General features: G+C 38.6%; 1 protein-coding gene across 1 annotated transcript; it reads right to left on the bottom strand.

The window, feature by feature from the left end:
- Positions 1-15354: 15354 nt before the first annotated feature.
- LOC131125706 (WW domain-containing adapter protein with coiled-coil-like) lies at positions 15355-26355 on the bottom strand. Its single transcript, XM_058067505.2, has 13 exons — positions 25954-26355; positions 25568-25601; positions 25180-25366; positions 24013-24104; positions 22523-22632; positions 22323-22417; positions 20501-20767; positions 20028-20144; positions 18397-18530; positions 17798-17889; positions 17533-17716; positions 15608-15735; positions 15355-15523 (listed from the first exon to the last, which is right to left on the bottom strand). The coding sequence occupies exons 1-13, from the start codon at positions 25992-25994 to the stop codon at positions 15454-15456; spliced, it is 1551 nt and encodes a 516-aa protein (XP_057923488.2). The 5' UTR covers positions 25995-26355; the 3' UTR covers positions 15355-15453.
- Positions 26356-27064: the final 709 nt, after the last annotated feature.

Here is a 27064-nt window from a genome sequence, read left to right as displayed (position 1 = left end):
GTGCTAACCACTCGACCGCCGTGCCGCAGGTTTGATATGGATGCTGTATGGTATCATGTACCCAGAAGGTTAAATAACTGTTACATAACTGTTAAATAACTGTTAATAATAGTTAATAGTTATCCTCCCTATCCATGTGGAAGTGGTAAGTTTTTGGCTATTTAAGTTTAAAGGAAATAACTTGAAGGCTACCGTTTAGGTCGCTAGCTCTCTAGTTTTGCGAGTTAGCATGTGTCTCAAGACCCTGCAGTTGCGCAATATGTTGTAAATATAAAGAGTATAAATGGGACTATGTTAAAGGTTAAAGGTTAAATAACTGTTAATAGTTATCCTCCCTATCCGTGTGGAAGTGGTAAGTTTTTGGCTATTTAAGTTTAAAGGAAATAACTTGAAGGCTACCGTTTAGGTCGCTAGCTCTCTAGTTTGCGAGTTAGCATGTGTCTCAAGACCCTGCAGTTGCGCAATATGTTGTAAATAAAAAGAGTATAAATGTGACTATAGTCGTGTTTTGTTTAGGGCTCTAATAATGCTTTGTTCATTTTAATCTGAAAAAATAATTTGTCTACCCACCAACTATATGTGGTTTCTTAAGTTTTTATTATTTGCTGTTTTATTATTATTATATTTATTTTATTTATTACTGATTGATTGATTTTCTTTATTCTTGATTTGTTTATTTATTTTTCATCTTATTTTGTGTAGAAAAATAAAAAGTAAGATATTTGAGAACAGTGGAATGTTTTATCAGAGCTTTTCTTGTAGAAAATCGGAACCAATTTTTCTGTTTTTAATAAATGCGTTTTTGTTTTTTGTTTTTTTTGAAAACCTGATGTGGCCCAGTCTCACCCAGATCCGAGCTCCAGTGGCCCCCAGGTAAATTGAGTTTGAGACCCCTGATCTAAACCCTTCTATACTTCATTCACAAATCCAGTTTTTATTAAAAAAGAAAATATATATATCTATATAAAACATGTCCCGAGTTTAATTATAAAATATTAGCAAGATTGAATTTGATCTTTTAACACACAGCTCGAGACGTTCTTCGGTTTTAAAAATGGAGGCGAGCAATCGGCACTGGACTGCTGCGGAAAGTTTGTTTTTGATTCAAACTAAATTTCAAGACTGGAACGAACGGAAAAACTGGCAATACGGAGTTATTCCAACAAGGAAAGAAAAACTCTAGGAAGTCGGTATCACGTGATGTTGGTGTTTACGTTTTACTGCGCATGCCCCATTGACTATTCTGGTTGATTATAGCGCCGCATGTAGACCAGAGATTGGAATATTCCTTTCCATGTATACCAATGTTTTTTCGGAAAGGTCATTGGGAAAGATTCCATTCGGAAACGATGAAGAGATCGTCGATCAAACATCACTTTATTGCACTATTTCTCAAATAGTGGGATGGGCCCCTCTGTTATGGTTATGTCCGATTTAGCTCACAAACTGGACATTTTGAGGGTTTTTTTTTTTTAGCTTTTTAGAGTTCATTTAGTAGTATTATCTTCATTGGCGTACAACTTGATCCTCCTATTAAGCTTAATCTAATACTTCTTGTAGCCAACCAGAATATGAAAAGCACCTTTCATCATGATACAGTACATTTTTAATTAGATTGTGCACTGAATGTTGTGACGCAGCACTGTTAATAAATCCTTAAAAGAATTCAGCCCAATGGAGAAAGCAACGTGTGCGTGTGATGGTTTAGATTTATTCATGCGTTGCCGTAAAACAAGTGGCGCATGTGCAATAAAATGTAATCACTTGTGATATAATTTACGGTTAAACGATCCTTTCAGTATCCCATTATCGCCACCAGACCTGCGTGCATATTCATCCGATACAGAGCCGACCTGAGAAATGCAAATAAACTCAACTATTTTATTGCGTCGTTATTTTAGGAATAGCGCCGTTGTATAGAGACAATGTATGGATTCTGAACATAATGAATCCCAATGACAAAAATGTCATATAATTAGTTTAGTCAGTAACGTAATCAGGTCAAATGATTTTGAGTGACATAAAATGTCCTGAGTTGAACTCGGAGGTTGAACAGATTAGAAGTGCCCCTCCCTTACCTCTGCCATAGTTTGACACACGATATGTTATGCTATGGATCTTACGTTCCTTCTACACACATTGACGTGGAAAAGTCTTTGCCCCCTTCTTAATTTCTTATTCTTTTGCATATCCAAAACAACCATAATAAAGACATTGGGCAAAAACAACCAGCATGGCAGTCCAGGGTGTACCCCGCCTCTCGCCCGAAGACAGCTGGGATAGGCTCCAGCACCTCCCGTGACCCTTGTGAGGATAAGCGGTAGAAAATGAATGAATGAATGAGTAATTCCTTTGTCACACATGTTGTCGGCCTCTCTGTCTCTCTTTCCTCGGTCCTCCGATTCATCTGGCAGTTGAATACTATTCACTCCTATGCACTCCTATTCAATTGTTGTTTGTCTATATGTGGCGACCAGTCCAGGGTGTACCCCGCCTCTCGCCCGAAGACAGCTGGGATAGGCTCCAGCACCCCCGCGACCCTCGTGAGGATAAGCGGTAGAAAATTAATGAATGAATGAGTAATTCCTTTGTCACACATGTTGTCGGCCTCTCTGTCTCTCTTTCCTCTGTCCTCCTATTCATCTGGCAGTTGAATACTATTCACTCCTATGCACTCCTATTCAATTGTTGTTTGTCTATATGTGGCGACCAGTCCAGGGTGTACCCCGCCTCTCGCCCGAAGACAGCTGGGATAGGCTCCAGCACCCCCCGTGACCCTTGTGAGGATAAGCGGTAGAAAATTAATGAATGAATGAGTAATTCCTTTGTCACACATGTTGTCGGCCTCTCTGTCTCTCTTTCCTCTGTCCTCCTATTCATCTGGCAGCGAATACTATTCACTCCTATTCAATGGTTGTTTGTCTATATGTGGCGACCAGTCCAGGGTGTACCCCGCCTCTCGCCCGAAGACAGCTGGGATAGGCTCCAGCACCCCCGCGACCCTCGTGAGGATAAGCGGTAGAAAATGAATGAATGAATGAGTAATTCCTTTGTCACACATGTTGTCGGCCTCTCTGTCTCTCTTTCCTCGGTCCTCCTATTCATCTGGCAGTTGAATACTATTCACTCCTATGCACTCCTATTCAATGGTTGTTTGTCTATATGTGGCGACCAGTCCAGGGTGTACCCCGCCTCTCGCCTGAAGACAGCTGGGATAGGCTCCAGCACCCCCGTGACCCTCGTGAGGATAAGCGGTAGAAAATGAATGAATGAGTAATTCCTTTGTCACACATGTTGTCGGCCTCTGTGTCTCTCTTTCCTCGGTCCTCCTATTCATCTGGCAGTTGAATACTATTCACTCCTATGCACTCCTATTCAATGGTTGTTTGTCTATATGTGGCGACCAGTCCAGGGTGTACCCCGCCTCTCGCCCGAAGACAGCTGGGATAGGCTCCAGCACCCCACCCCACCCCCCCGTGACCCTTGCGAGGATAATCAATAGAAAATGAATGAATGAATATACATTGCGACTCCTTGTTAGACATACCTCTCCCAATAAATTGATCTTGCAGACGTGTAGTTCTGTTACCAGTATTGACGCGGGTTTGCTTGAAAGACAAAGAAGTGCAATTAAGTCGGAGCACAACTCTTCCAAAAGGCGCTAACTGACAGGGTTAGCTATAATGAGGACCTATAGGGAGGCGTTAGCGAGATGGACAAACTATTCATTCCTCAAAGTAATGGCCTTTTTATTTATTCAGCACCACAGTCATTTGGGGGCGTATTGTCGAGGGTGTGTTCGGGCCCCAGGTTTGGGAGGAGTAAAAAAAAAAAAACGCCGTCGTCGAAAAGGAGCCACCGATTTTCTATTCTCGGTGTTTGTGCAGTACATTACACAGAGATATAAGGAAGGATATACTGTTTTCATTTTTCTACACACTGGTGTCTATACATTGAAAAATATATATGTTGTCACGGCGACTCGGTTGTTGTTATTAGTCCTTTCATCCCGCAAGAGCATGGCAGCAGATGATGGGATCTTGACTAACTGCTGCAATTGAGCAAGCAGGCGATTTGTTATCTGTGCGGACGTTCTGATGCCTTTCAGTAGATTTAGTAAAGCATCCCTTCAAGGCGTACCTTGAGCACTCACAAGAAGAGATTTATACACACATATATATATATATATATATATATACATACACAGTATGGACTGTGTTCTTTTCCTCATATGAAATGAATACCGGATTAAAAACCCGCCTTTGGTTGCCAGATTTACTGCTACTGGAAACGGACGGGGACATTGATGTTTTCATTCAGCACATCAAAGATTAGAGCGAGGACATTACAGTGGAGGGGAATTTCCTATTCAGCTCTTTCCAAGGTAGCTGACCTCCACACCTTCAGCTCGGCGTTCTTCACGGAGGGGGGGGGTGATGTAGTGGACATCAGAGAGGGATCGCATTGAGCAAGGCGAATGGGAAAGAAAAGCTGTCTAAATGCAATAAACGGTCGCCGAAACGCGTGTTCTCACGAGCGCTTTTGTTTCTCAACAGGGTTCGCGGCTTAAGGAGGATCGATAGTTCATTTAAGTTGAACATCCCGACATCTTTAGGAGGACAAACTCTTTGGGATGGCTCGCGCGTCGATGAAACCGCATGCAATTCGTACTCCATTCTGTATTATTTTGGGTAACATCAGACAATATTTTTTTCATACATCATAACATTTATTGTGTAAACTGTCATGGTCTACACAGAACTGTTAGAGTTGACTAGAATGATACAATACAAGTACGGTAGACTTAGACAACGCTAACGCTGTTAAACGCACTAGTTAAACACATAGTGAGCTTCCCTACGGAGAATTTTCTGGACTATAAAGTCACTCCAGAATATAAGTTGCACAAGCCCAAAAATGTATAATTAGGTCGAAAAAAACATACATAAGTCGCACTGGAGTATAAGTCAAATTTTTTGTAGGTCATTTATTTGAACTACTTGACCAAAACAGACATTACGTCCTCTTGCAAGGCAAGTTCTAACATTAATAAAATAATAGCTAACAGGTTGAATAGGTGTAAGATATGCTAACACAATGGTTATTCGGCTAACAAAAAATAAACATGAACAGAAAAAGGTGTCCAGTGTTTATGTAAGTCGCTCTGGAGTATAAGTGGCAGGAACAGCCAACCTACGAAAAAAAAGTGCGACTTATAGTCCGGAAAATACGGTTATCGTAAATTACATAGCCAAAACTGTGCTTTGCTTGCAGGCCCATAATTTACGGCCTGTGGAACTGTTGGAAAATGGCGTTAGAGCTGACTAGAATGATACAATACAAGTATGGTAGACTTAAACAACGCTAACGCTGTTAAACGCACTAGTTAAACACATAGTGAGCTTCCCTACGGAGAATTTTCTGGACTATAAGTTGCTCCAGAGTATAAGTCTCACAAGCCCAAAAATTTATAATTAGGTCGTAAAAAACATACGTAAGTCGCACTGGAGTATAAGTCAAATTTTTTGCTAGCGCTCGAGTTTGCGAGTTAGCATGTGTCTCAAGACCCTGCAGTTGTGCAATATGTTGTAAATAAAAAGAGTATAAATGTGACTAGGTTAAAGGTTAAATAACTGTTAATAGTTATCCTCCCTATCCGTGTGGAAGTGGTAAGTTTTTGGTTATTTAAGTTTAAAGGAAATAACTTGAAGGCTACCGTTTAGGTTGCTAGCGCTCTAGTTTGCGAGTTAGCATGTGTCTCAAGACCCTGCAGTTGCGCAATATGTTGTAAATAAAAAGAGTATAAATGTGACTATAGTCGTGTTTTGTCATGTCTACAGGGCTCTAATAATGCTTTGTTCATTTTAATCTGAAAAAAATAATTTGTCTACCCACCAACTATATGTGGTTTCTTGAGTTTTTATTATTTGCCGTTTTATTATTATTATTATTATTATATTTATTTATTTATTACTGATTGATTGATTTTCTTTATTCTTGATTTGTTTATTTATTTGTCATCTTATTTTGTGAAGAAAAATAAAAAGTAAAATATTTGAGAACAGTGGAATGTTTTATCAGAGCTTTTCTTGTAGAAAATTGGAACCAAAGCAAAGTTTTTTAAATTTTTTTGTTTTGTTTTTTTGTTTTGTTTTTTTGGAAAACCTGATGCGGCCCAGTCTCATATTTGATGTTGAAAATATTGATTTGAATGTTCTACATCAGGGATTTTCAAAGTGTGGCATAGTGAGCTTCCCTATGGAGAATTTTCTGGGCTATAAGTCGCTCCAGAGTATAAGTCCATTGCTGTCCATTGTTAGCTAGCTCATATTAACTCATTTTTTGGTGTTATAATGCATAGAAAAGGGAAATAAATATGTGTTCATGGAAAAATAAGGATTGGGAATGATGGGCAAAATTTACAAAGAGGGTCAAATGGGGGGGGGGGGGGCTAGTGGTTAGCATCGAGATTTTGGGTCGCTGTCCATACACTAAATCGTTATTTTGCAAGACATCTAGCAGAGTAAAATCTTTCTTAATACCACAAAGCAGCTTTCAGCTTGAAACAATAACAGTTTTGCTGTGTAATTAGTCCTGATTGGCTATTGTCCTCAGCACACTAATTGGCCCGCTCTAACGATGCTCCAAGCTGTCTTAAAATGTCCATGCAAAGCACGGCTATTAATCTTGAAGAGTCACATTTTTCGGGCACACCCCTGCTGCGCCATCAACGTATGTACCTCGGTTGAATATTGTCAGCTCGGGGCTTATTTTTAATTGCCCCGTTGCACACTCAGGTGGATTGCAGTCATTTCCTTTCAGTGGGTATCGGGTGGGTAAATGCTTAGGGAGGCACTTGAATCCATGTTTTAGCTGAAGTGCATTAAAGGGAGCAACACATGCGTCGTATAATCCACATACAAAAACACGGGGATTAATTTTAACTGCCAAAATGCAGGGTAATACAGTACTTATACACAAGCTCACCAGGAGGTGAACAAACTTTTGCAACAAAGCTTGGACAATAATAGGGTTCCAACATTGGCCTGAAGGCTTATTATGGAGCATCACTTTTAGTGAAATGTACATTTAAAATATATGAAATCACCATGCTAATTGCTAGCGTGTATATGGGATATCCAATGTAAATTAGCATCGGGCTAGCGCATTTGTTTTGAAGCATTTCCACGTACAGCCCTCTAAGTCCTGTTTTGTGTGCTTTTCTATTTTATTTTATTTTATTTTATTTTATTTTATTTTATTTTATTTTATTTTATTTTATTTTATTTTATTTTATTTTATTTTATTTTATTTTATTTTTTATTTTAATACATTGTGTAATTTCAACTGGAGTGTTAATATTTCTGTTAACTTTTTATCTCTAAATCATGACTTAATTTTGACTTTGATCACATAATCATGACTCTCATAATTATGATTTGGATCTGTTTCTGTCATAATGTGTATGTCATAATTATGACATTTTATCTCATAATCATCACTTCATAAAATATTATGACTCATAATTGCAATTTTTTTATTACATAATTATGACTTTTTAGTAGTGTAGTCAAAGTTTTATCTCGGAATTATGACTTTTAATGTCATCATTTTTGACTTTTTATCACCTAATCATGACGCTCATAATTAGGACTTTAATTTGTTAATCTCATAATTTTGACTTTTTCTCATAGTTATGACATTTTAGCTTATAATCACCACTTTATTTCATAATTTTGACTCATAATTGCAACTTTTTATGTCGTCATTGCAACTTTTTATCTCATGATTTTAACTTATCCCATAATTATTACTTTTTAACGCATAATTTCAACATTTTATCTCAGAATGATAACTTTAAGATCAAAATTTTGACTTTTTATCACCTAATTACTCTCATAATTATGATTTGGATATGTTGATCTCATAATTTTGACTTCATCTCATAATTATGACATTTTATCTTATAATCATATCTTTACCTCATAATTACAACTTTTTTAGCTAATAATTGTTATTTTTTAATGCATCGTTTTATTTTATTTTAATGCAACATTTTATTTCAAAATTATGACTTTATGTCATAATTTAGACTTTTTAGTTAGTTTATCTAATAATTTCAACATTTTATCTCATGATTTTGACTTTTTATCTCAGAATGATGACTTTTGATGTCATCATTGTTATCACGTAGCCATGACTATTTCATAATTATGACTTTTATCTCATAATTAGGGCATTTTATTGCATAATCACTCTCATAGACATCACATTCTCATAATTATTTTTTAATCTCATAATTTCACCTTTTTATGTCAGAATTTTTGCAAATTTAGCAAAACATGTCTGTCAAAGTGAAAATTATTAAGTGTATCTTTTCACAAAATGCTGTTTTTTCCCTTTTTTATGTTGGGAACTGATATTTTCCTGAAACTTAACTATGTTCTACTGATAATTAATAAGTGTAGAAACTAATTTTCTGATGAAACACGAGGGTTTAATCTTTCTTTTGGTAGGTTTGAACACAATAGGTTAGAACAGGGGTGGGCAAACTTTTTGACTCGCGGGCCGCATTGATATGACAAAATTTACGGGGGGGGGCAGACTATATATTTTACACGTAACAGTCCACCTGGTATTATTGTATCTGTAAAATTGTCATGCAATCTGCTATTATTATTTATTATTTTATATTTATATTTAAATTAATTAATTTAAATTAATTATTTTAATTAAAAAATAATAAAATATTATAATAATTACAATAAAATTACTATAATAATTATTATATTATTATGTAAAATATGCAAATATAACAATAATATTATATATAAGTACTAATAATTAGCATTAATATAATAATTATAATAATCTAATAATAATAATAATTAGTATTATTATTATTATTATTATGTGCTTGTGTCCCTTTTTTCAGGAGCACTTTGTAAACAACAGACCATGTCAAAAAACGAAATTGATAAAACCATCAAAAGGTTGGCTCAGGCCATGATGCCAGGTTGTATGTTGAGTTTAAATGAAATACTTTGGAAAGATTGAGCGGGCCGTATTCAAACACTTGGCGGGCCGGATGTGGCCCCCGGGCCGTAGTTTGCCCACCCCTGGGTTAGAACAATATCATGCGTACCTTGAAAAATCAGTTAAAAATACCAGCATTGGTTTTATGCTGTTTCATATACACATTTATTTAATATCTTACATGTGGCTTCATGCTTAGTTTACTTTACTTTATTCCATTCCTCAAGTCTCAAATTAGACAATCAAACCATTTCATTCTGCCTCCATTATTGACGTGAACGTTTGATTTGGTTCAACGTTTCTGTGGATTCAAAAGAGGGGGACTTTAAAAAAAAAGACTTAATTGCTGCAGCTGCTGTCATTAAAATAATAGATTGGGAACAGCCGTGAACTGGGACGTTGGTGATCATACAGCAGGTGGAACTCAAATCAAGATGGTCTTGTTAGACATAATTGTGCCGCCGTTTAAAATCCAATGTTGACGCACTGATAAACAGCACTACCCTGTGGTGACTTTGTAGTACTACATCCCCTTTGTAATGATGTGCTGATATTGACGGCTATGCTGGCCAAATTGTCGCCTTATCGCCATTCATTTCGCTATGGATATATTCCACGTGTTCTCTTCGGATTATGTGGGAAAATCAGGCCTAGGTTTGGTGTATAAATAAGCAGGTTTATGTCTCAAGTCGGCCTAAACTGACAGGATGGTAAATCCACCCTGCTTGAAATTGCACAGCATCTCCTCTGTAGGGGACCTGCAAATATATATCTCGTCATATTTTGTTTCTGGATCATACTCGTTGGGATTTTAGTAGACACACACTCTTTTGTCTTTCCTTGTATATTACACACTATTTGTAAATATGCATAGTCTCTTAAAAATTATCTTTAAAGATTATGAAACAAAGTTGGTCAACTTTGAGCTACTGTAGTGTAGTGGTTAGCATTCCTGACCACGGAGTGGACACTCTTGGTTCAAATCCCCTCTGGTCAGCATCAACGCCACAAGTAAAACTTCAGCCTTTGCCACATGGTATGATTATGATTTTCTTATTTCATAATTAGAACGCTTTTTATCAGAATTTAGACTTTTCATCTCATAATTGTGACTTTATGTCATAATGATGACATCATTTCACCGTCTTATGTCATAATTACCATCGTGATGTTTCTTTACTTTCAGTGGCGGAAAATGTACAACTTTATTGTCGTATATCTACGATTTTTTCGCTTGTAAATTTATGACTTAATTCTCATAAATTTATGAAAAAAGAAAAAAGTCAATACATTTAGGAGAATAAAGTTGTACATTCACAAGTTGGTCATTTATGAGAAAGAGTAATACATTTACGAGAATAAAATTGTACTTTTACAAGACAAACAATTTCCAAAAGTTAAGTCATAAATTTATGAGAAAAAAGTCGTAAATTTAGGCGAATAAAGTAATACATTTAAAAGAGAAAAAGTCATAAATGTACAAGAATAAAGTCGTAAATTGACAAGAAAAAAGTTGTATATTTCCAATAATCAAATCATAAATTTACGAGAATTAAGTCATAAATTTATGATTTGATTATTGGAAATATACAACTTTTTTCTTGTCAATTTACAACTTTTTTCTCATAAATTTAAGATTTAATTTTTGTAAATTGTTTGTTTCGTAAATTTTATTCTCGTAACTTTACAACGGCTTCTCTCCTAAATGTACGACTTTATTCTCATAAATTTATTACTTTTTCTCGTAAATGACCGACTTTATTCTTGTAAATTTACAACTTTATTCTCCTAAATTTATTGACTTTTTTCTAATAAATTTATGACTTAATTCTCGTAAATTTCTGATTTGATGATCTGAAATATATAACTATTTTTTTTCTAAATTTACGACTTTATTCTTTTTCTCTTTTAAATGTATTACTTTATTCGCCTAAATTTGCCCTAATTTATGACTTAATTTTCGTAAATTGTTTGTCTCGTAAACTTTATTCTTTACTTTACAACTGTTTCTCTCCTAGATGTACAACTTTATGTTTTCACTCCTAAATGTACAACTTTTTTCTCCTAAATTTATTACTTTTTCTCGTAAATGTCCGACTTGATTCTTGTAAATTTACAACTTTACCAAAAAAAATCTCCCATTTTTTTTCCCCAGTTCCCTTATCCAATTTAGTGTTGCGACTGCAAGCCTAATAAAGCCTGTGAGAGCTTAGCCTGAAGACTAAAGTCGTAGCGATCTGAGAAATAAATAAAGCGCTAAGTCGATGGCTAATTCTCTCAGGATTGGTCACAATGACTGATCAATTTGCTGATTGTTAAAAAAAAAAAAAAAAAAGTATGCACACCACAATACAGTTTGTGTCGAGAATGGTCCAGTTACGTGACAAACGCTTAAACGCAACCATCGACCATCAAAGCTTCAGTCGGGGGCTGAAATCTTTACAGCATCGGCATACGCGGGTTCGGGAGGCTGCATAATGATGTCATCACTAAGAGACAATGACTATCAGCTGTCATTTATCAAAAGTTTCCATCCCTTAAGTCAAGCAAAGTGAGTCCCATATGATGTAGTTAGCATACATGTGCAAGATGAGCCGAGTCAAGAGGAACAGGAAGTTGCGGAAAGACTAATTGGTGTGCAGATAGGAGGGACAGGAAGTTGGAAAAATAACACTCACATGCGTTTTCACGGCCATAAATATGCCATGATAGGTCATCAAGCGCGGTTAAAGAACGTCTCCCAAGGACGGCGTTTAGCCGAACGGGACCGTCCTGCATGTGATTGACGCCTGATTGAAACTCTGTGTGCTGAAGAGACATTCCCTCGGAGGAGCAGAAATGCGGATGACCTTTAACCCCAGCTGGACAAACAAGACAAACAGTGACGGATCGAAGGCGGCAGCGGAGGATCGAAGGCTGCAGCGATGGGATCTATCAATCACCCGGCCTGGAGAAATATTGGTTGTTATAAAAGGTGACAGTGAGCGAGCCTGGGGGGGGTTGGCGGGAATGCCACAACGTTCCTCAGGAGCAAAAGACGGCAATATCTTATATCCAAGGGGGTCTCCGACACAATCTGGAATTCTTGCTGACATCGCAGCTCACCTTTTGTAAAATATCTTAGATAAACTTGGAAAAGTCTTAAAAAACTTTTTTAAAAAGTATAACATGTTATCATTGGGGCGGCACGGTGGTCGAGTGGTTAGCGCGCAGACCTCACAGCTCGGAAGACCAGGGTTCGGCCATCTCTGTGTGGAGTTTTGCGTGGTTTTTCTCTGGGTACTCCGGTTTCCTCCCACATTCCAAAAACATGCTAGGTTAATTGGCGACTCCAAATTGTCCATAGGTATGAATGTGAGTGTGAATGGTTGTTTGTCTATATGTGCCCTGTGATTGGCTGGCCACCAGTCCAGGGTGTACCCCGCCTTTCGCCCGAAGACAGCTGGGATAGACTCCAGCACCACCATGAGACTTGTGAGGACAATCGGTAGAAAATGAATGAGAGCATTTTAAACCATTTTTGTAAGTAGACACTATCATGCTCAGTGTTAGCATGTTAACATAGCTAGCATGCTAACATGAAAATGCTAGCATTTCTTGCGATTTTCATTGATTGCCATCATGCTACTAGGTGTTACCATGCTAACATAATTGTACTGACATTTTTAGCATTGTCAGAGGCTGCCACTTATACAAACACTTAGCGCTATTATGCTAAGTGTTGTCATGCTAACATGAGTATACTAGCACTTGTGATTTTCATGAAAGTGAGCTTCTTAGTGCTACTATGCTAATTGTTAGCATGCTGTGTAATGTGAACTTAAGCAGACAGCGCTATTGAACTCTGAATTTCTATTGGAGATGAATTATCTATTTATCTATCTATCTAGCTGGCTAGCTGACTAGCTAACTAGCTAGCTATCTAACCAAGTACTAAATTTAGAATGTTAGCATGATAATAAACACTTACATTTCGGCACATAGCTAATTTAAGCAATTAGCGCTATTATGCTAGGTGTTAGCATACCAAAATTAGCATATTATTCTTTGAGTCAACACTACCATGTTATATTTTCAAGGAATATAAACATTTTTTAACAAATATGTTATAAGAAACAAGACACATCTTGTGTGTCTTTTGACAATTTTGGTTTCATTCCTACAAAATGTAATATTTTCCCCTCATTTTCTTGCAAAATTTCCATCATTTTATAATGCAAATTTACAGGAACAGGCACTTTGTAATGTGTCCGTATTTCAGACATCCTACCTTATATGTAGACACCCAAAGGGCATATCCAGGATTGGTTTTTACCTTGTCTTTAAACGACCAGTACCCAGTACTTATTCCAGGAGGCGCGGTACTAATCCAGGTGCTCTAAACGATGTGATACGAGTGTGATTCGCGTTTACACTCTTAATTATTACTGCAAAAACACGTCAGCTGTGCACTGGAAAACTGTTAGCTTAACCTTCCTCTTGTGTTAGCGTCGGCATCGAACCGTTTTACTATTTCAATGCATAAAAAGAATCACATAACATTTGTTTATTGCATCAAGGCTTTTTGACTTTGTCAGGAAACTCCATTTAAAAAAAAAATAAAACCAAAAAAAAATTTTTTACTACATTTTAAAATGGTCTGGTTGAAATTATGACCACTTTATTGTTAGGAGGGTATAGTCACACAAAAAAGGCCTACATGCCCAAAACAAAAGTATTAAAACCAACATTTTCATGGATGAGGAAGCCTAAGAAGGTAACCAAGAGATGAGAAGCAAATTTGATGGTAAATTATTGTTTTTAGTGTATTTATAGCTGATTTAATACACGGGTCAAAACCAACCCGTTAACATAGAGATGATACCAGTAAGCTAACACAAGAGGAAGGTTAAAGTGTGTGTTTTGGCGCCTGTTCCGCTGTGGAAGCAGAAAAAAAAACTGCTGGGGTGTTCAGACTTAAAAGATCACGGTCAATGTCACCTTATACACGCGTGTTTCTTCTACAGCTTTGTGATCATTCATTCCACGTCGGACATTCAAGTCCAATGTCATAACATTGGACACCTTTTGTTTGGGTTATTGGCTACCTAAACGCAGTAATTACTCAATGTCGCCATCTTGTGGTCAATATGAGAACGCGCCTAAGAAGCGAACATCAATTCATTCATACAATAACATAATGACACCGTCGAATAGTGTAAGTAGGTGGGGTATTATATTTTAATCTCATATTTTTACGAAATACAAAGCCCACGCACCCCTCCCCAACCCACCCTGCCCTGTCAAAAAAAAAAAAAAACAAGTGTGCACATCATCTCCTGGACTCAAAAAAGAAAAACTAAACAGCTGAGAGAGAAAATAAATTGCTTTTCTGGGTGTACAAATGTAGTTCAATGTGATCTCTCGGTTGTTTATATATATATTAAAATAACAGTAAACCTTCAGGTTACAAATTTGAATGTTGAAGGCGTTCAGCCACAGCAGCTGAACAAAGAAAAAAATCAATTTTACTTAAAAAAAAAAAAAGGTAAAAAAAAAAATAGTGTTGCCTAATGGACTACAAGCACAAAAAAAATATGTTGAACAATAATTTACATGACTGTCATTTCAGTCATTTTTACACAATCACCGCACAAAAGGAATGAAAGTTCCCTTCAATTCGGATTTGGGAGGAAACAGTCCAAAAAAAAAAAAAACATTATAAAGCAGAACTGATGAAGAGATCACATGACCTCATATGTACTAGCAGCTGACCTAGGTCCGATAATGTGTTTTGTTTTTTTTTTTCCAAAATGTCTTTCAAATACAGGATTTCTGGAGACAACTTACTGTGTTTTCTGCAAGCATTATTACTGGAGCAAGTGGAACCGGAATGGTGCTCATTCTAGTGTATGGAAATGTGTAACATCACGTGAAATATCTGATTCATCAAGTCCACATGTTGGCCACCGACCAATCATCATTAATGATGTTCCGACAGTTTTTTTTTTTTTGTATTTTTATTATTATTTTTTTAAGATAATGAACTAATCTTTTTTCTGACCACAACATCTAAAAACACACCTGAAAACAAACTCAGTACAATACACACAATCCGAGAAGGTGCCGTTTTTTTGAAAAGAGCCTGAGGTCCTCTGGTGTCCAGCTTGGTGAGCCGTTATCTTATCAATGAGAGCGACTTGCAGTGGAGGTTGGAGAAGAAGAAAAAAAAAAAAAACAAAAACATGGCAGACGTGTTCAGGGTGATGGATCTCACCCTTGGAAAAGCTGCTGCCGTCTAACAGCCTCTTAGTTGCTCTTGTGGGATGAGGGAAAGATGGGGGGGGGGGTAAACAGGCAGGCAAGGAGCAGCTGTCCACGTCTGGTCGGCTGTTCACAGACATCCTTGAAACCATCTCGTCCCAAGTCTGTCCTTGCTCAGACCATGTAAGAGTTCTGGTTCTTCAGCTTGTCCAGCTCTTTGCTCTGCTGCCTCAGAAACAGGATTCTGCAAAAAAAAAAAAAATCATGGGAGTAATGAGTCCCGTTTTCAGGAGTAAATTCTCAGACAATTTCGGTCAATTTGCCTCACCTCTGTTCCCTCAACGTGGCCTGAATTTCACTGACTCGGACCAGGGAGCGAAGGTTTTTCATCTCCGTGCACAGCTCCGACATGTAGAGGCTGCCCATGTTGTGGATGTCCTCGCGGAGCCGGGCCGCCTGACACAGAGACGGGACAGTGTTATTGTAGGACGACACGATCGCTACACACAACACGAGTCTAATAATAAGCACAAGATGTGTAAACACAGAGGAACTGAAAGCACCAATGGGTGCTTGTTATACATGTTGGGATTTATTTTATATTTTCTATTTAAAAGGGGAAATGTAAAATGTACTTTTTAATGATAATAGTAATGCAGGTCTACAAAACCTGTTTATGAGCACCAAAATGTGAAAATAAAGAGTCTTATTCAACCAAACTCGAGTCCGAGTCAAGAACCTGTGAGTCATTGAAACGCGAGTCTTGGTCAACATGAAGACAGTGAAAATCAAGTTTTTGCCGAGCACCCGTGAGTCAAATAAAACTGCAGTGTTTGTCGAAAACCTGAGAGTCTGTGAAACTCGAGTTTTGGTCTGTAGAAAGTCACTGACCCTTCATCGAGCACCCATGAGACAGTGAAACTTGAGTCTTCTTCAAGAAGACGTGAGTCAGTGAAACCTGAGTTTTCATCAACAACTTGTGAGGCAGTGAAATTTGAGTCTTGGTCAATGTAAAGTCATTGAAACTCGAGTCTTTGTCAAGCATCCGTGAGTCAGTAAAACTTGAGTATCTGTGGAAAACCCGAGTCAGTGAAACTCGAGTTTTAATCAAGTCTTCTTCAAGAACCTGTGAGTCAGTGAAACTTGAGCCTTCTTCAAGAACCTGTGAGTCAGTGAAACTTGAGCCTTCTTCAAGAACCTGTGAGTCAGTGAAACTTGAGTCTTGGTCAATGCAAAGTTATTGAAACTCGAGTCTTTGCCGAGCATCTGTGAGTCATTGAAACTCGAGTATTTGTCGAAAACCTGAGAGTCATTGAAACTCGAGTTTTCATCAGCAACTTGCGAGTCAGTGAAATTTGAGTCCTGGTCAATGCAAAGTCATTAAAACTCGAGTATTTGTCAAAAACCTGAGAGTCAGTGAAACTCAAGTATTTGTCGAAAAACCTGAGAGTAAAACTTGAGTATTTGTCGAAAACTTGAATCAGTGAAACTCGAGTTTTCACCAGCAAGAAGTCAGTGAACAAACATCTAGCACCCATGAGACAGTAAAACTTGAGTCTTTTTCAAGAAACTGCTAGTCAGTGACACTTGACTTTTCATCAACAACTTGTGAGTCAGTGAAATTTCAGTCTTGGTCAACGTGAACTCGAGTCTTCGCCGACAACAGTGAAACTGGAGTCTTGGTCAATGCCAAGTCTTTGAAACTCGAGTCTGTCGAGAACCAGTGAGTCAGTGAAACTCGAGTCTTTGTCAGTGTGGAGTCGGTGAACATGAAGGCTTCATCAAGCACCCGTGAGTCAGTCTTGGTCAAATAAAACTCGAGTCTTCATCAAGAACTCACGAGTCAGTCAAACTTAAATGTTCATCGTGTCGAGAACCCGTGAGTCAGTGAAATTTGAGTCTTGGTCGACGTGAACACAATGAAACCCGAGTCTTCATCTATAACTTGTGAGTAAGTGAAACCCAAGTCTCTATCAAGCGCTTGTGAGTCAGTCAAACTTGAATGTTGGTCGTGTCGAGAACCAGCGAGTCAGTGAAACTCGAGTCTTGGCTGAGAACTAATACATAATCATGTGTTATGTAAACAGTGTGATAAACCGCACAGCTCATTCTCGGAAACACACTAAAACGGCTTTGATTTTGGAGTCCGCATACTGATTTTGGCTAATTAGCATTAAAGCTACAGTTAGTAGCTTTAGATCCAAACAACCCGTGTCTAGGAAATCTTAAAGACGGTATGTTCTCTCACTGTACCTGTTTCTCAGTGTTCTCTGAAGGCCATCCTTGGATATGTTTAATGAGATTCTCATCAAAGTGAGCTGCCAGGGAGGGGGTGAAGGAACTGGGGGCGTCAGACTGACTTTGACCGGTGCTGCTGGAAGCGGTGTGGGACAGCGCAGCACCAGCTGTGTTTGATCCCATTGAGAGAATTTCTTGGCTGTAGGGAGAGATAAAATGATGTAAGAAAACCTGTTTCAATGTTGGGGCTAACGGCTCAGGATGTCAGGATTCTTACTACCTTCTTTGTTGCAGGGTCCTGGGGTCCTCTGGGCGCTTCTCAGAGGTCTGAGCCACGGGAGTCGAGCCCTGCTTAGCTGAAGATGTACCGCCCTACAACAAGAGGACATTTCTCGATAACAAATTATGCAGTTTGATAATTGTGCTAGAAATTATCGTCGATATTATTTTTGAAGACCCTTTTAAATTAACTGTCATAAAAGGTATAATTCACATTTGAACCACTAGATGGTACTCAAGTATAGTGTACCAGTGTGAGCCACATTAGCTTGACACAAAAGTTACCTATATGTATGTTGTTGACAGTAAAAGACGGCGGAAATCAATAACGTTGTTCTTAATGTTTCACAGAAACTTATTTATAGCATATAACCATATTAATTGATTGCATTTCTTACAATGTAGCGAGCGACACCGTATGTGAGCGCGCACCATTTTGCACTGTTTTGTTATATTTGCTTTGCCAACGAAACGCATCAGTAAGGCGTTGACTGTCGAGACCGATATTGATATTAAAGATATTGAGTGGATGATGGCTGCCAAACTATCGGGAGTTATTAAAAAGAGTGACAGTGTCAAATATTTGATAATATTTCTCACCCGAGCCTGTGAAGATGCGACGCTGCTGGGGTTTTTCTGGTTGCCCTGCTGTGTGCCATTCCGTGGTGAAACGTACGGTCGAGGTGACGATGTGTCTGATGTCAGAGATGCAGGCGACTGGCTGGAGTGCTGGGCTGAAGAGGATAGAACGAACGTCAGGTCAATATAGAGGAGTAAGCGTGTCATCCATATAGTCATCCATGTGATGAATGTATGGGTGATCCCTGTTTAAGACGCTTTCATAAATTAAAAACGTTATTTTAATCCATAAACACTCAAGAATTATGAATATGCACTCTAAACGCTCAATGCCACTTCCTACTCACACAACCGGAAGACATGTATTGCAACACAGATGAGCACAAATCTTATTTATGTCTTATATTGATTAATTTCTCTGATTATATCTAGTCAATTGGGTATTTTACGAGTGTAAAGGTAACTATAGGGTTGTTTTATCATGTCTACAATGCTCTAATGGTGTTAATAACTGTATTTATGTTTTCTACGCCCCAACTACAACAACAAGAAAAAAGAAACCCTACTTAGAAGAACCAATTAACCACAATAAAGACACAGATGAGCAAAAATCAGATTTATGTCTTAAATTGATTAATTTCTCTGATTATACCTAGTCAATTGGGTATTTTACGAGTGTAAAGGTAACTATAGGGTTGTTATTTCATGTCTAGAGGGCTCTAATGATGTTAAAAACCGTATTTAGGTTTTCTACACCCCCAACTACAACAACAAGAAAAAAGAAACCCTACTTAGAAGAACCAATTAACCACAATAAAGACACAAATGAGCACAAATCATATTTATGTCTTAAATTGATTAATTTCTCTGATTATATCTAGTCAATTGGGTATTTTACGACTGTAAAGGTAACTATAGGGTTGTTATTTCATGTCTAGAGGGCTCTAATGATGTTAAAAACCATATTTAGGTTTTCTACACCCCCAACTACAACAACAAGGAAAAAGAAACCCTACTTAGAGGAACCAATTAACCACAATAAACGAGGGAATGTTGTACTGTGTATCATTTTGATACAGTATATAGACTGGATCTGATGTGGGGTTCTCATGTTTCAAGATGGCGCTGCCCGAGTGCAAGCTAGTTAGGGCTATGGATGCTTATCTTGCCTCTTGCTCCATCGTTTACAGCTGAGATGCGGAGGAGAGGCTGCATAGCGGGAGTAAAGAGCAACGGTATAAAAGTCGCTGCATAAAGACGCTATCAACCCTGTTTGTTACCTGTCGTCATAGGGAATATGAGATGGAAGCGCTAACGGTGCTAATACGGCCGCAGAGAGACTACCGTGAGTGCAGCACGCATAGTCTAAACTCAATTTGTGGAGAAAAAAAAAGGATTGGATATACAGTTTATCGTATATCGATATTTAACCTAAACATATCAGGATGGCCTCAGACTTTTGCACTGTGCTGTCGACACATAGTTAACTTTCAGGAAACGTGGAACTTCCCTGTCTGAAGGTCAGCGACTACAGTAGGTTTGAAGCTGCGCTCAGCAAACCGAGTTAAGTGCATAAAAAGGACAGCGGGACCTTTGGAAAAAGTACCGCCTGGGCAAGGGCAGATGGTTGAAAAACGGCGTGGAGGTCGTACCTTGGTTGGCGTGCTGAGCAGCTGAGAGCAGAGCAGTGATGTTGAAAGCGGGTCCAGCAGTGAGGAGCTTATGAAGCACAGACCGCAAGGAAGCTTGGGTGACAGCGGCTGCCAAGACTGGAGGGAGGAAGAAGAAATGCAAACACACACACACACACGCGCATACGGGTGAGTGACAAGTGAGTTCAGCGCAAAAGTATAGCATAGAAAACACAGTGAGGAAAAAAAAAAATCAAGAGATACCCATCACCGATAACAGCCATCTTATTATAAATTCCACTTAACAAGCATATGTGTGCCTGCACTGTTGCTAACCAGCTGTTGGTTAGCAACAGCTGTGTGCGGTAACCCACTTAAAACTGGTTCAAAAACAAACACTTACATGGAAAGAACAAAACAGGAACCTGAAACCTGTCTATACAACATTCGGTGTCGAAGAACCTAACACAGACAACCCTTTGAGATGCCCTCACCTTCATTGAGCTTGGCCATGTCCATCCCTCCATTGTTCATCTGCAGAGTCGCTTGAAGTGCAGGCAGGAGCTGCCGCAGGAGAGCCGGGTCCTGAAGCAGTGCCGGAGACTGGGACTGGACAGTTTGAGTTAACTGGCCCGCGGAGGAGGAAGAGGAGGAGGAGGTTGAGGAGGTGGTAGTCGGGGCGGACGTTGAGTTTAGGCTCTGAGAGGAAGAGCACACATGGCCGGAGTTGGACGCACTGGATTGGTCCCCTGATGCGTTTTCTGAAAAGACAAGAGGGGGGGGGGGGCTTAATAAATACAATACCGCGTCTTTTCCCATAGGAATGTACTGGAAGTGTAATATTTGTGAAGGTTCTGTGCATTCACATGACACCAACTATCAGAGAAGCAGTGAAATTGTATTTGTGTCTGATTTTGCTAAAGAAAAATAAAAACTCTTCCATATTATTATGCACAACAGAGTTTCATAGAATTTCAATGGTTGTTAAGAACCAAAAATGGTCATAGGGAGAGCAAAAACTACTTAAATCACTAACATTTTAACAGGCCTAGTTACATATTAACATGTTCTTTGACACAACCTTTGCAATGATTACATTGAACTTTCTTTGCAAGATGTCAGAATAGGCCTCACAGCTAGGAGACCCGAGTTCAATTCCACCCTCTGTACTCCGATTTCCTCCCACATAGGTTAATTGGCGACTCCAAATTGTCCATAGGTATGAATGTGAGTGTGAATGGTTGTTTGTCTATATGTGCCCTGTGATTGGCTGGCGACCAGTCCAGGGTGTACCCCGCTTCTCGCCTGAAAACAGCTGGGATAGGCTCCAGCACCCCCCGCAACCCTTGTGAGGAAAAGTGGTAGAAAATGAATGAATTCCTTTGCAAGATGTCAGAATAGGCCTCACAGCTAAGAGACCCGAGTTCAAATCCACCCTCGGCCATCTCTGTGTAAAGTTTGCATGTTCTCCGAGTACTCCGATTTCCTCCCACATTCCAAAAACATGCTCGCTTAATTGGCGACTCCAAATTGTCCATAGGTATGAATGTGAGTGTGAATGGTTGTTTGTCTATATGTGCCATGTGAGTCGCCAATTAACCAAGCATGTTTTTGGAATGTGGGAGGAAACCGGAGTACCCGGAGAAAACCCACACATGCATGGGGAGTACATGCAAACTCAACAGCGAGGGTGGAATTGAACTCAGGTCTCCAAGCTGTGAGGCCTGCGCTAACCACACATCCACCGTGCAGCCAGTTGTTGTCTATATGTATTGTCGATATTGTCTATATGGTTGTTTGTCTATATGTGCCCTGTGATTGGCTGGCGACCAGTCCAGGGTGTGCCCCGCCTCTCGCCCAAAGACAGCTGGGATAGGCTCCAGCACCCCTGTGACCCTCACAAGGACAAGCGGTAGAAAATGAATGAATGAATGAATGTCAGAATAGCGCCCCCCCACAGATATGGTTTTGTTGTGATAGGCCTCCCACCCTTAGATTGTTTTTTCTTGCCAATGCTCCATAGGTTCTCAATTGGGTTGAGGTCAGGAGGAAAAAAAAGGGGGGCAATCCATGAATTTCTCTCCATGTATGACCATAACGGCTAATGACAGAGGGATATTGAGAGATTGTCATATCGTATCATATCGAGATATTATCGTTATCCATGTATCGTGATGTACCCTGACATTCCCAGCATTGACCTCCTCAATAGTCAACTTTCGGTTGCGGTTTATTTTTATAGTAAATCTACGTTTTAAAAACCACACTACTAAAATCATACAGCGTGTGCGCAGCTTAAGTCAACCACTGACTTACTAGTAGCTTTGTCCTGTAAGGCCTCTTGTCTGTAGTCCATGTCTCGAGGGAAACTGTTCGCCGGCAACTTGACTGAGTCCTTCTGTCGTTGCTCTCTGGTGGAGATGCAAAGCAGTAATGACAACAACAATAACAACATTTCAACAAGCAAAATAACAATGTGTTGTGACGCTATGAGCAAATAGTCCGTGGCGGCTTGCCTCTCCAACAGGTCCTTGGGCTTCTCCCACTGGGAGACCTCGGTTCTACAGTTGTAGTAGTACTTCTTCCCAGAAGAGCTGATGTGTTCTGTCCAGTCATCTGCTGGATCCTGGTCATGACAGACGTACTTGTATTTGTATTTCACTAATACAAACCACAATATGCTCACTCGGAATATAAGAAAATATCAATATATCGCGATACTTTGTTCCACGATACTGTATCGATATTAAAAAGTATGATATCGATATTTTTAGGCATTTATCATAGACTGTATATGGTATTTATGCAAGTGCAGACACGGCAAAGGTTCATTTCTAATTTTAATTTAAACCTCTGATCGTTACGTGGCAGCACTTACGTAGTCAATTAGGCGGTTAAACACGGTTCAACATGGCAGAATACGAGCACGTAACACTGGCCATATAACAAGTGCGGACATTTTTTGGATTTCTACACAAAGTAGGGTGTGCAGAAATTGACAAAATTATTCAGAAACACAACAAATCTGCGAGTCCACTTAGCGAGAGACCATGAGGACGTGCCGCTAGCAAGCAATGCGAAGGTCCTTTTGTATACGACAAAAGTAGTACTGTGATATTGCAGGTATTTTGTTTTTCAAATTGATATCACTATTTTGTTAAATAATGGTTATTTCATGCATCCTAAAAGGACTTTTCCCACAAAAATACTCTTCTGATGGTGGATAAGTCAGGGACTGTGTACTCTGCATTTTTTCACAGCTAATAGAATGAACATTTGAGCAGGATCTTGAGACATATTTTAATTTGTTTTTTTTTTTTTGGTAAAATTAAAGCTGGATGTTAAAGCTTACTTTATGCAAATGCTACACTAAAGGTTTTTACAGAGGAACGTTTGTGATACAGCATAACATACGGTTCTAATCAAATAAAAATGTGTTTAGTCAGTGCATATTGCTGGTGGAATTCAGTTTTTCCAGGAAATAATCTTTAACTACAAGAAAAACAAAAAAAATAATTGCCTTGTTAACATGCTTATCAGCATAACATACTGTTCTAATCGAATAAAAATGTGTTTAGTAAGTGCATATTGCTGGTGGAATTCAGTTTTTCCAGGAAATAATCTTTAACTACAAGAAAAACAAAAAAAATAATTGCCTTGTTAACATGCTTATCAGCATAACATACTGTTCTAATCGAATAAAAATGTGTTTAGTAAGTGCATATTGCTGGTGTAATTCTGTTTTTTTTCCAGGAAATAATCTTTAACTACAAGAAAAACAAAAAAATATCGCCTTGTTAACAGTATCGTGATATATCGTATCATGAGCCTAGTATCGTGATACGTATCGTATCGCCACATTTTTGCCAATACACACCCCTAATGCTCACTGTAGGGCAAAATGGAGACTGTGATATGGACAGTAACATTACATTGGGAGCCTGCATGTTTTGCTTATGTGTAGTTATAAAAGAAGGCTTTCAATACATGCTGGACACCCTCTTACTCGTTCTGCAGGCTTGCTCTGAGCTGAATGCGAATCGGCAACATGGTGGGAGCTGTTGTTTTGAGAGTTCTCATGGGGAGAGTCGCTGGTCCCTAAAACAAAGCCATGTTATCATCACGTCATCTTAGAAGAACAAAAAGCACTACAAGGTAGCCATTTCAACAAAACAGCGTTTCCTACACATTCATGCATATAATTGGACCGACACCTTCGCTCAAAAAGATTTTATAAAGCACAAAATGTACCAGAGAATGAAACAGTGGTGACATCTTTGCAACTTTTTCGCTATATTTAGCGAGTAATCAGAGCACCCTCTAGCAACTCTTCAAACAAAAAAGACTGGCGACAAATCTAGTGAAGTCAAGCTGCTTCTCAACAAGCAGCAAAGTGTTTTAACATGATTAGAGCCCTCTAGATATGAAATAACACCCCTATAGTCACCTTTACACTCATACTTCTCAATATAGTAGACATAATAACATCAATTCATAAGCATTATATTTGTATTTAGTTCATATAGCCATTCTTATGTCGGAATATGCTTAATTTAGTTAAAAAAATAAATGAAATTTGCTACTAACAGGCCACATGCAACCTTGAAAAAGCATGATTATTTAATATATATTTGTTAAAGACCATGATAAAGCGAAGAAGCAAAATATGATGCGCAAAGTGGTTACTGTAATTTCTTTTTTTTTTCCTGGAAAGTTATACTGACATCATGCTTTGCAGAATATATGCATTATTGTGTACCTGCTGTATTGTGAGACTATGAGAACAAATGCAACAGTCACTGATTGTAAAAGTACCAGATGGGAGGGGTAGGATTTAATAAGCTTTGTTTCTTCATACTCCTTTTGGACATGTGGAACTGTGAACTGATTAAGTGATGCATTCAATTGTAATCTGATGCAAGTTCAAATGAAATAAAACCATTACCATTGTTACCATGTCATGAGTTTGTATGAAATTCTTCTAAATAGAAATCATCATCATCAGGGAAAATTAACATTGAAAAACAACATTTGAGAATCCCGCTGTGCAACAATACCACTCACAATCACCAGCCATTTGTTTTCCTGCAGCAGCCAGACGCCCAATTTTTGTCTGCGGGAAAAATACACCGCATTTGTGTGTATGTGCTCCACTCCCAAGGTTGTGTCTTACCGTTTTTCGCCCGAACGGTGTGCGAGATCTTTGCCTTGCCGTGTCCTGCGCTGTCAACATGTCTGCTGACAGGACTTTCATCCGAGCGCCGCATCTTATAAGGGGGCGTGGATTCTGACGAGCCATCCCGAACCTTGTCGTAACGGTGAAGGCTGCCGGACTGGCTCTTTGGCTGAGATTTATGGGTCTGGAAAGTGTAAACAGAAAACAGAAATGCATAGAAAATTTTATGTTTACATACAAATATTGTTGAGTGTGATTGGCAATGCATTCCTCACTAACCAGATAACCATGTAAATAGAATATTAATTGGGAAATTAGCAATTAGTCACTGTGAGGTGGGCTGGTGTCAACATGTTAAGAGTGGAAAATAATATATTAACTATACCTGATAGGATTGTGAATCCCTTCTGTCGGTGCACCTATGCAGACAAAACACATCAAAGATTACCAAGTAGTACGTGATTTAAAAAATTAGCTTAGCTTGATATGCAAACAATTTTAATAGTCTTATTTCTCAAATTAAGACACGCTACACTGTTTAGTTATTACCACTTCTGCTAACAAATGTTTTGTAAATAAAATATCAATATCAATGTTTAGCTAACCGTAAATATAAGCTAATATAGACCGATTGTAAATTGTTAGCATCTAGCGCTAGCAGCTAATCGCTAACAGGAAACATAGCAGGGCTACCGATCCGCGGGCTTACATTAAAATGAGATATATTTAAATCGAAATGTGTTCAAATGTTAAAGCCAGTGTTTAATTTACCCATCACTGACTCTTGCTGGTTTCCTTGCATGCATCACCATCAAGGCCGTGGTGATGTGTGCGTGTGTGTGTGTTAGCGAGAAGGGGGACCGTGGCCTCCTGACTTGCTCTGCTCTTGGTTCTCTTTTTTTTCTCTCTCCAAGCTTCCTGGACTCTTTTTTTCTCGAACCAAACAACGACCTACAAGGTGCGCAGCGACAACCAGCGCAACATTACGGGTGGTGTTGAGTTAATACCCCCCCTGTGAGCATCATTTGGCACGTAGATACGGTAAGCTAGGCTCGGCCGACGTCGCTAAGCAAGAAAGCAGCAGTGACGGGAGGAAACCAACAAGACAACCTCAACAGTGTTTGGCTAAGACGGGTTCCGTTTTGTGCCTGTCAGTATAAAACACTAAACCGCTCACACGTAAGGCAAAAGTCTGTCAGGTAAAGTCGTTATTTATATAGCACACCGTCGAAAAGTTTAACTAAAAAAACTGCCAAAAATACACATTCAATAAAGCGGCAATGTTGCCATTACCGCGAGAATAAGCCACATAAGTATCACAAAGCGTATGTGATGACGATATAACATTTCGTTCTTTAAGATGACACGTTTTCTATTATGACGTTAAGAAATATGCTACAGCGCAACAGTTAACATTGTTTTTATTTTGAAAAAGGACAAAGTATTTCCGGTATTTGTGTCGCTGTCAGTGGACGGAATGACGTGTCTGAAAAGGACGCTTGTATGATGCCTCTGTGTTTATTCTACAGTATGGGACACACCCACGTCTGTTCTATCCTGTCCATCAGTGGACACGGTATGCTAATTATAAGCACATATTTCCGAATATGCCATCCTTTTATGCACATGAATATGTTTAGATAATTTTTCATTTGTGATGAATGAAGTTTCCCATAATGACAAATGTTTTGCAGCAGGGAATACCATCTTTGACCAGATATACTCACAATGATAAACATATTTTTGAATAAATGAAAGAAAAATAAATATAACAATGAGAAAATAAAAAAATAATGGACTAATGTAAGGTGTTTGCAAGGTAAATGAATCCATGTTAGTTTTATCTATAATATTTTCAGTATTTATCTAATCATAATACAAT

The sequence above is a fragment of the Doryrhamphus excisus genome, linkage group LG6, assembly GCF_037039965.1.
Source record: "Doryrhamphus excisus strain RoL-2023G ecotype Guam linkage group LG6, RoL_Dexc_Guam_v1.1, whole genome shotgun sequence".
Lineage (NCBI taxonomy): Eukaryota > Metazoa > Chordata > Actinopteri > Syngnathiformes > Syngnathidae > Doryrhamphus > Doryrhamphus excisus.
Note: the sequence above shows the minus strand (reverse complement) of the source record. Positions and strands in the feature narration are given on the sequence as shown.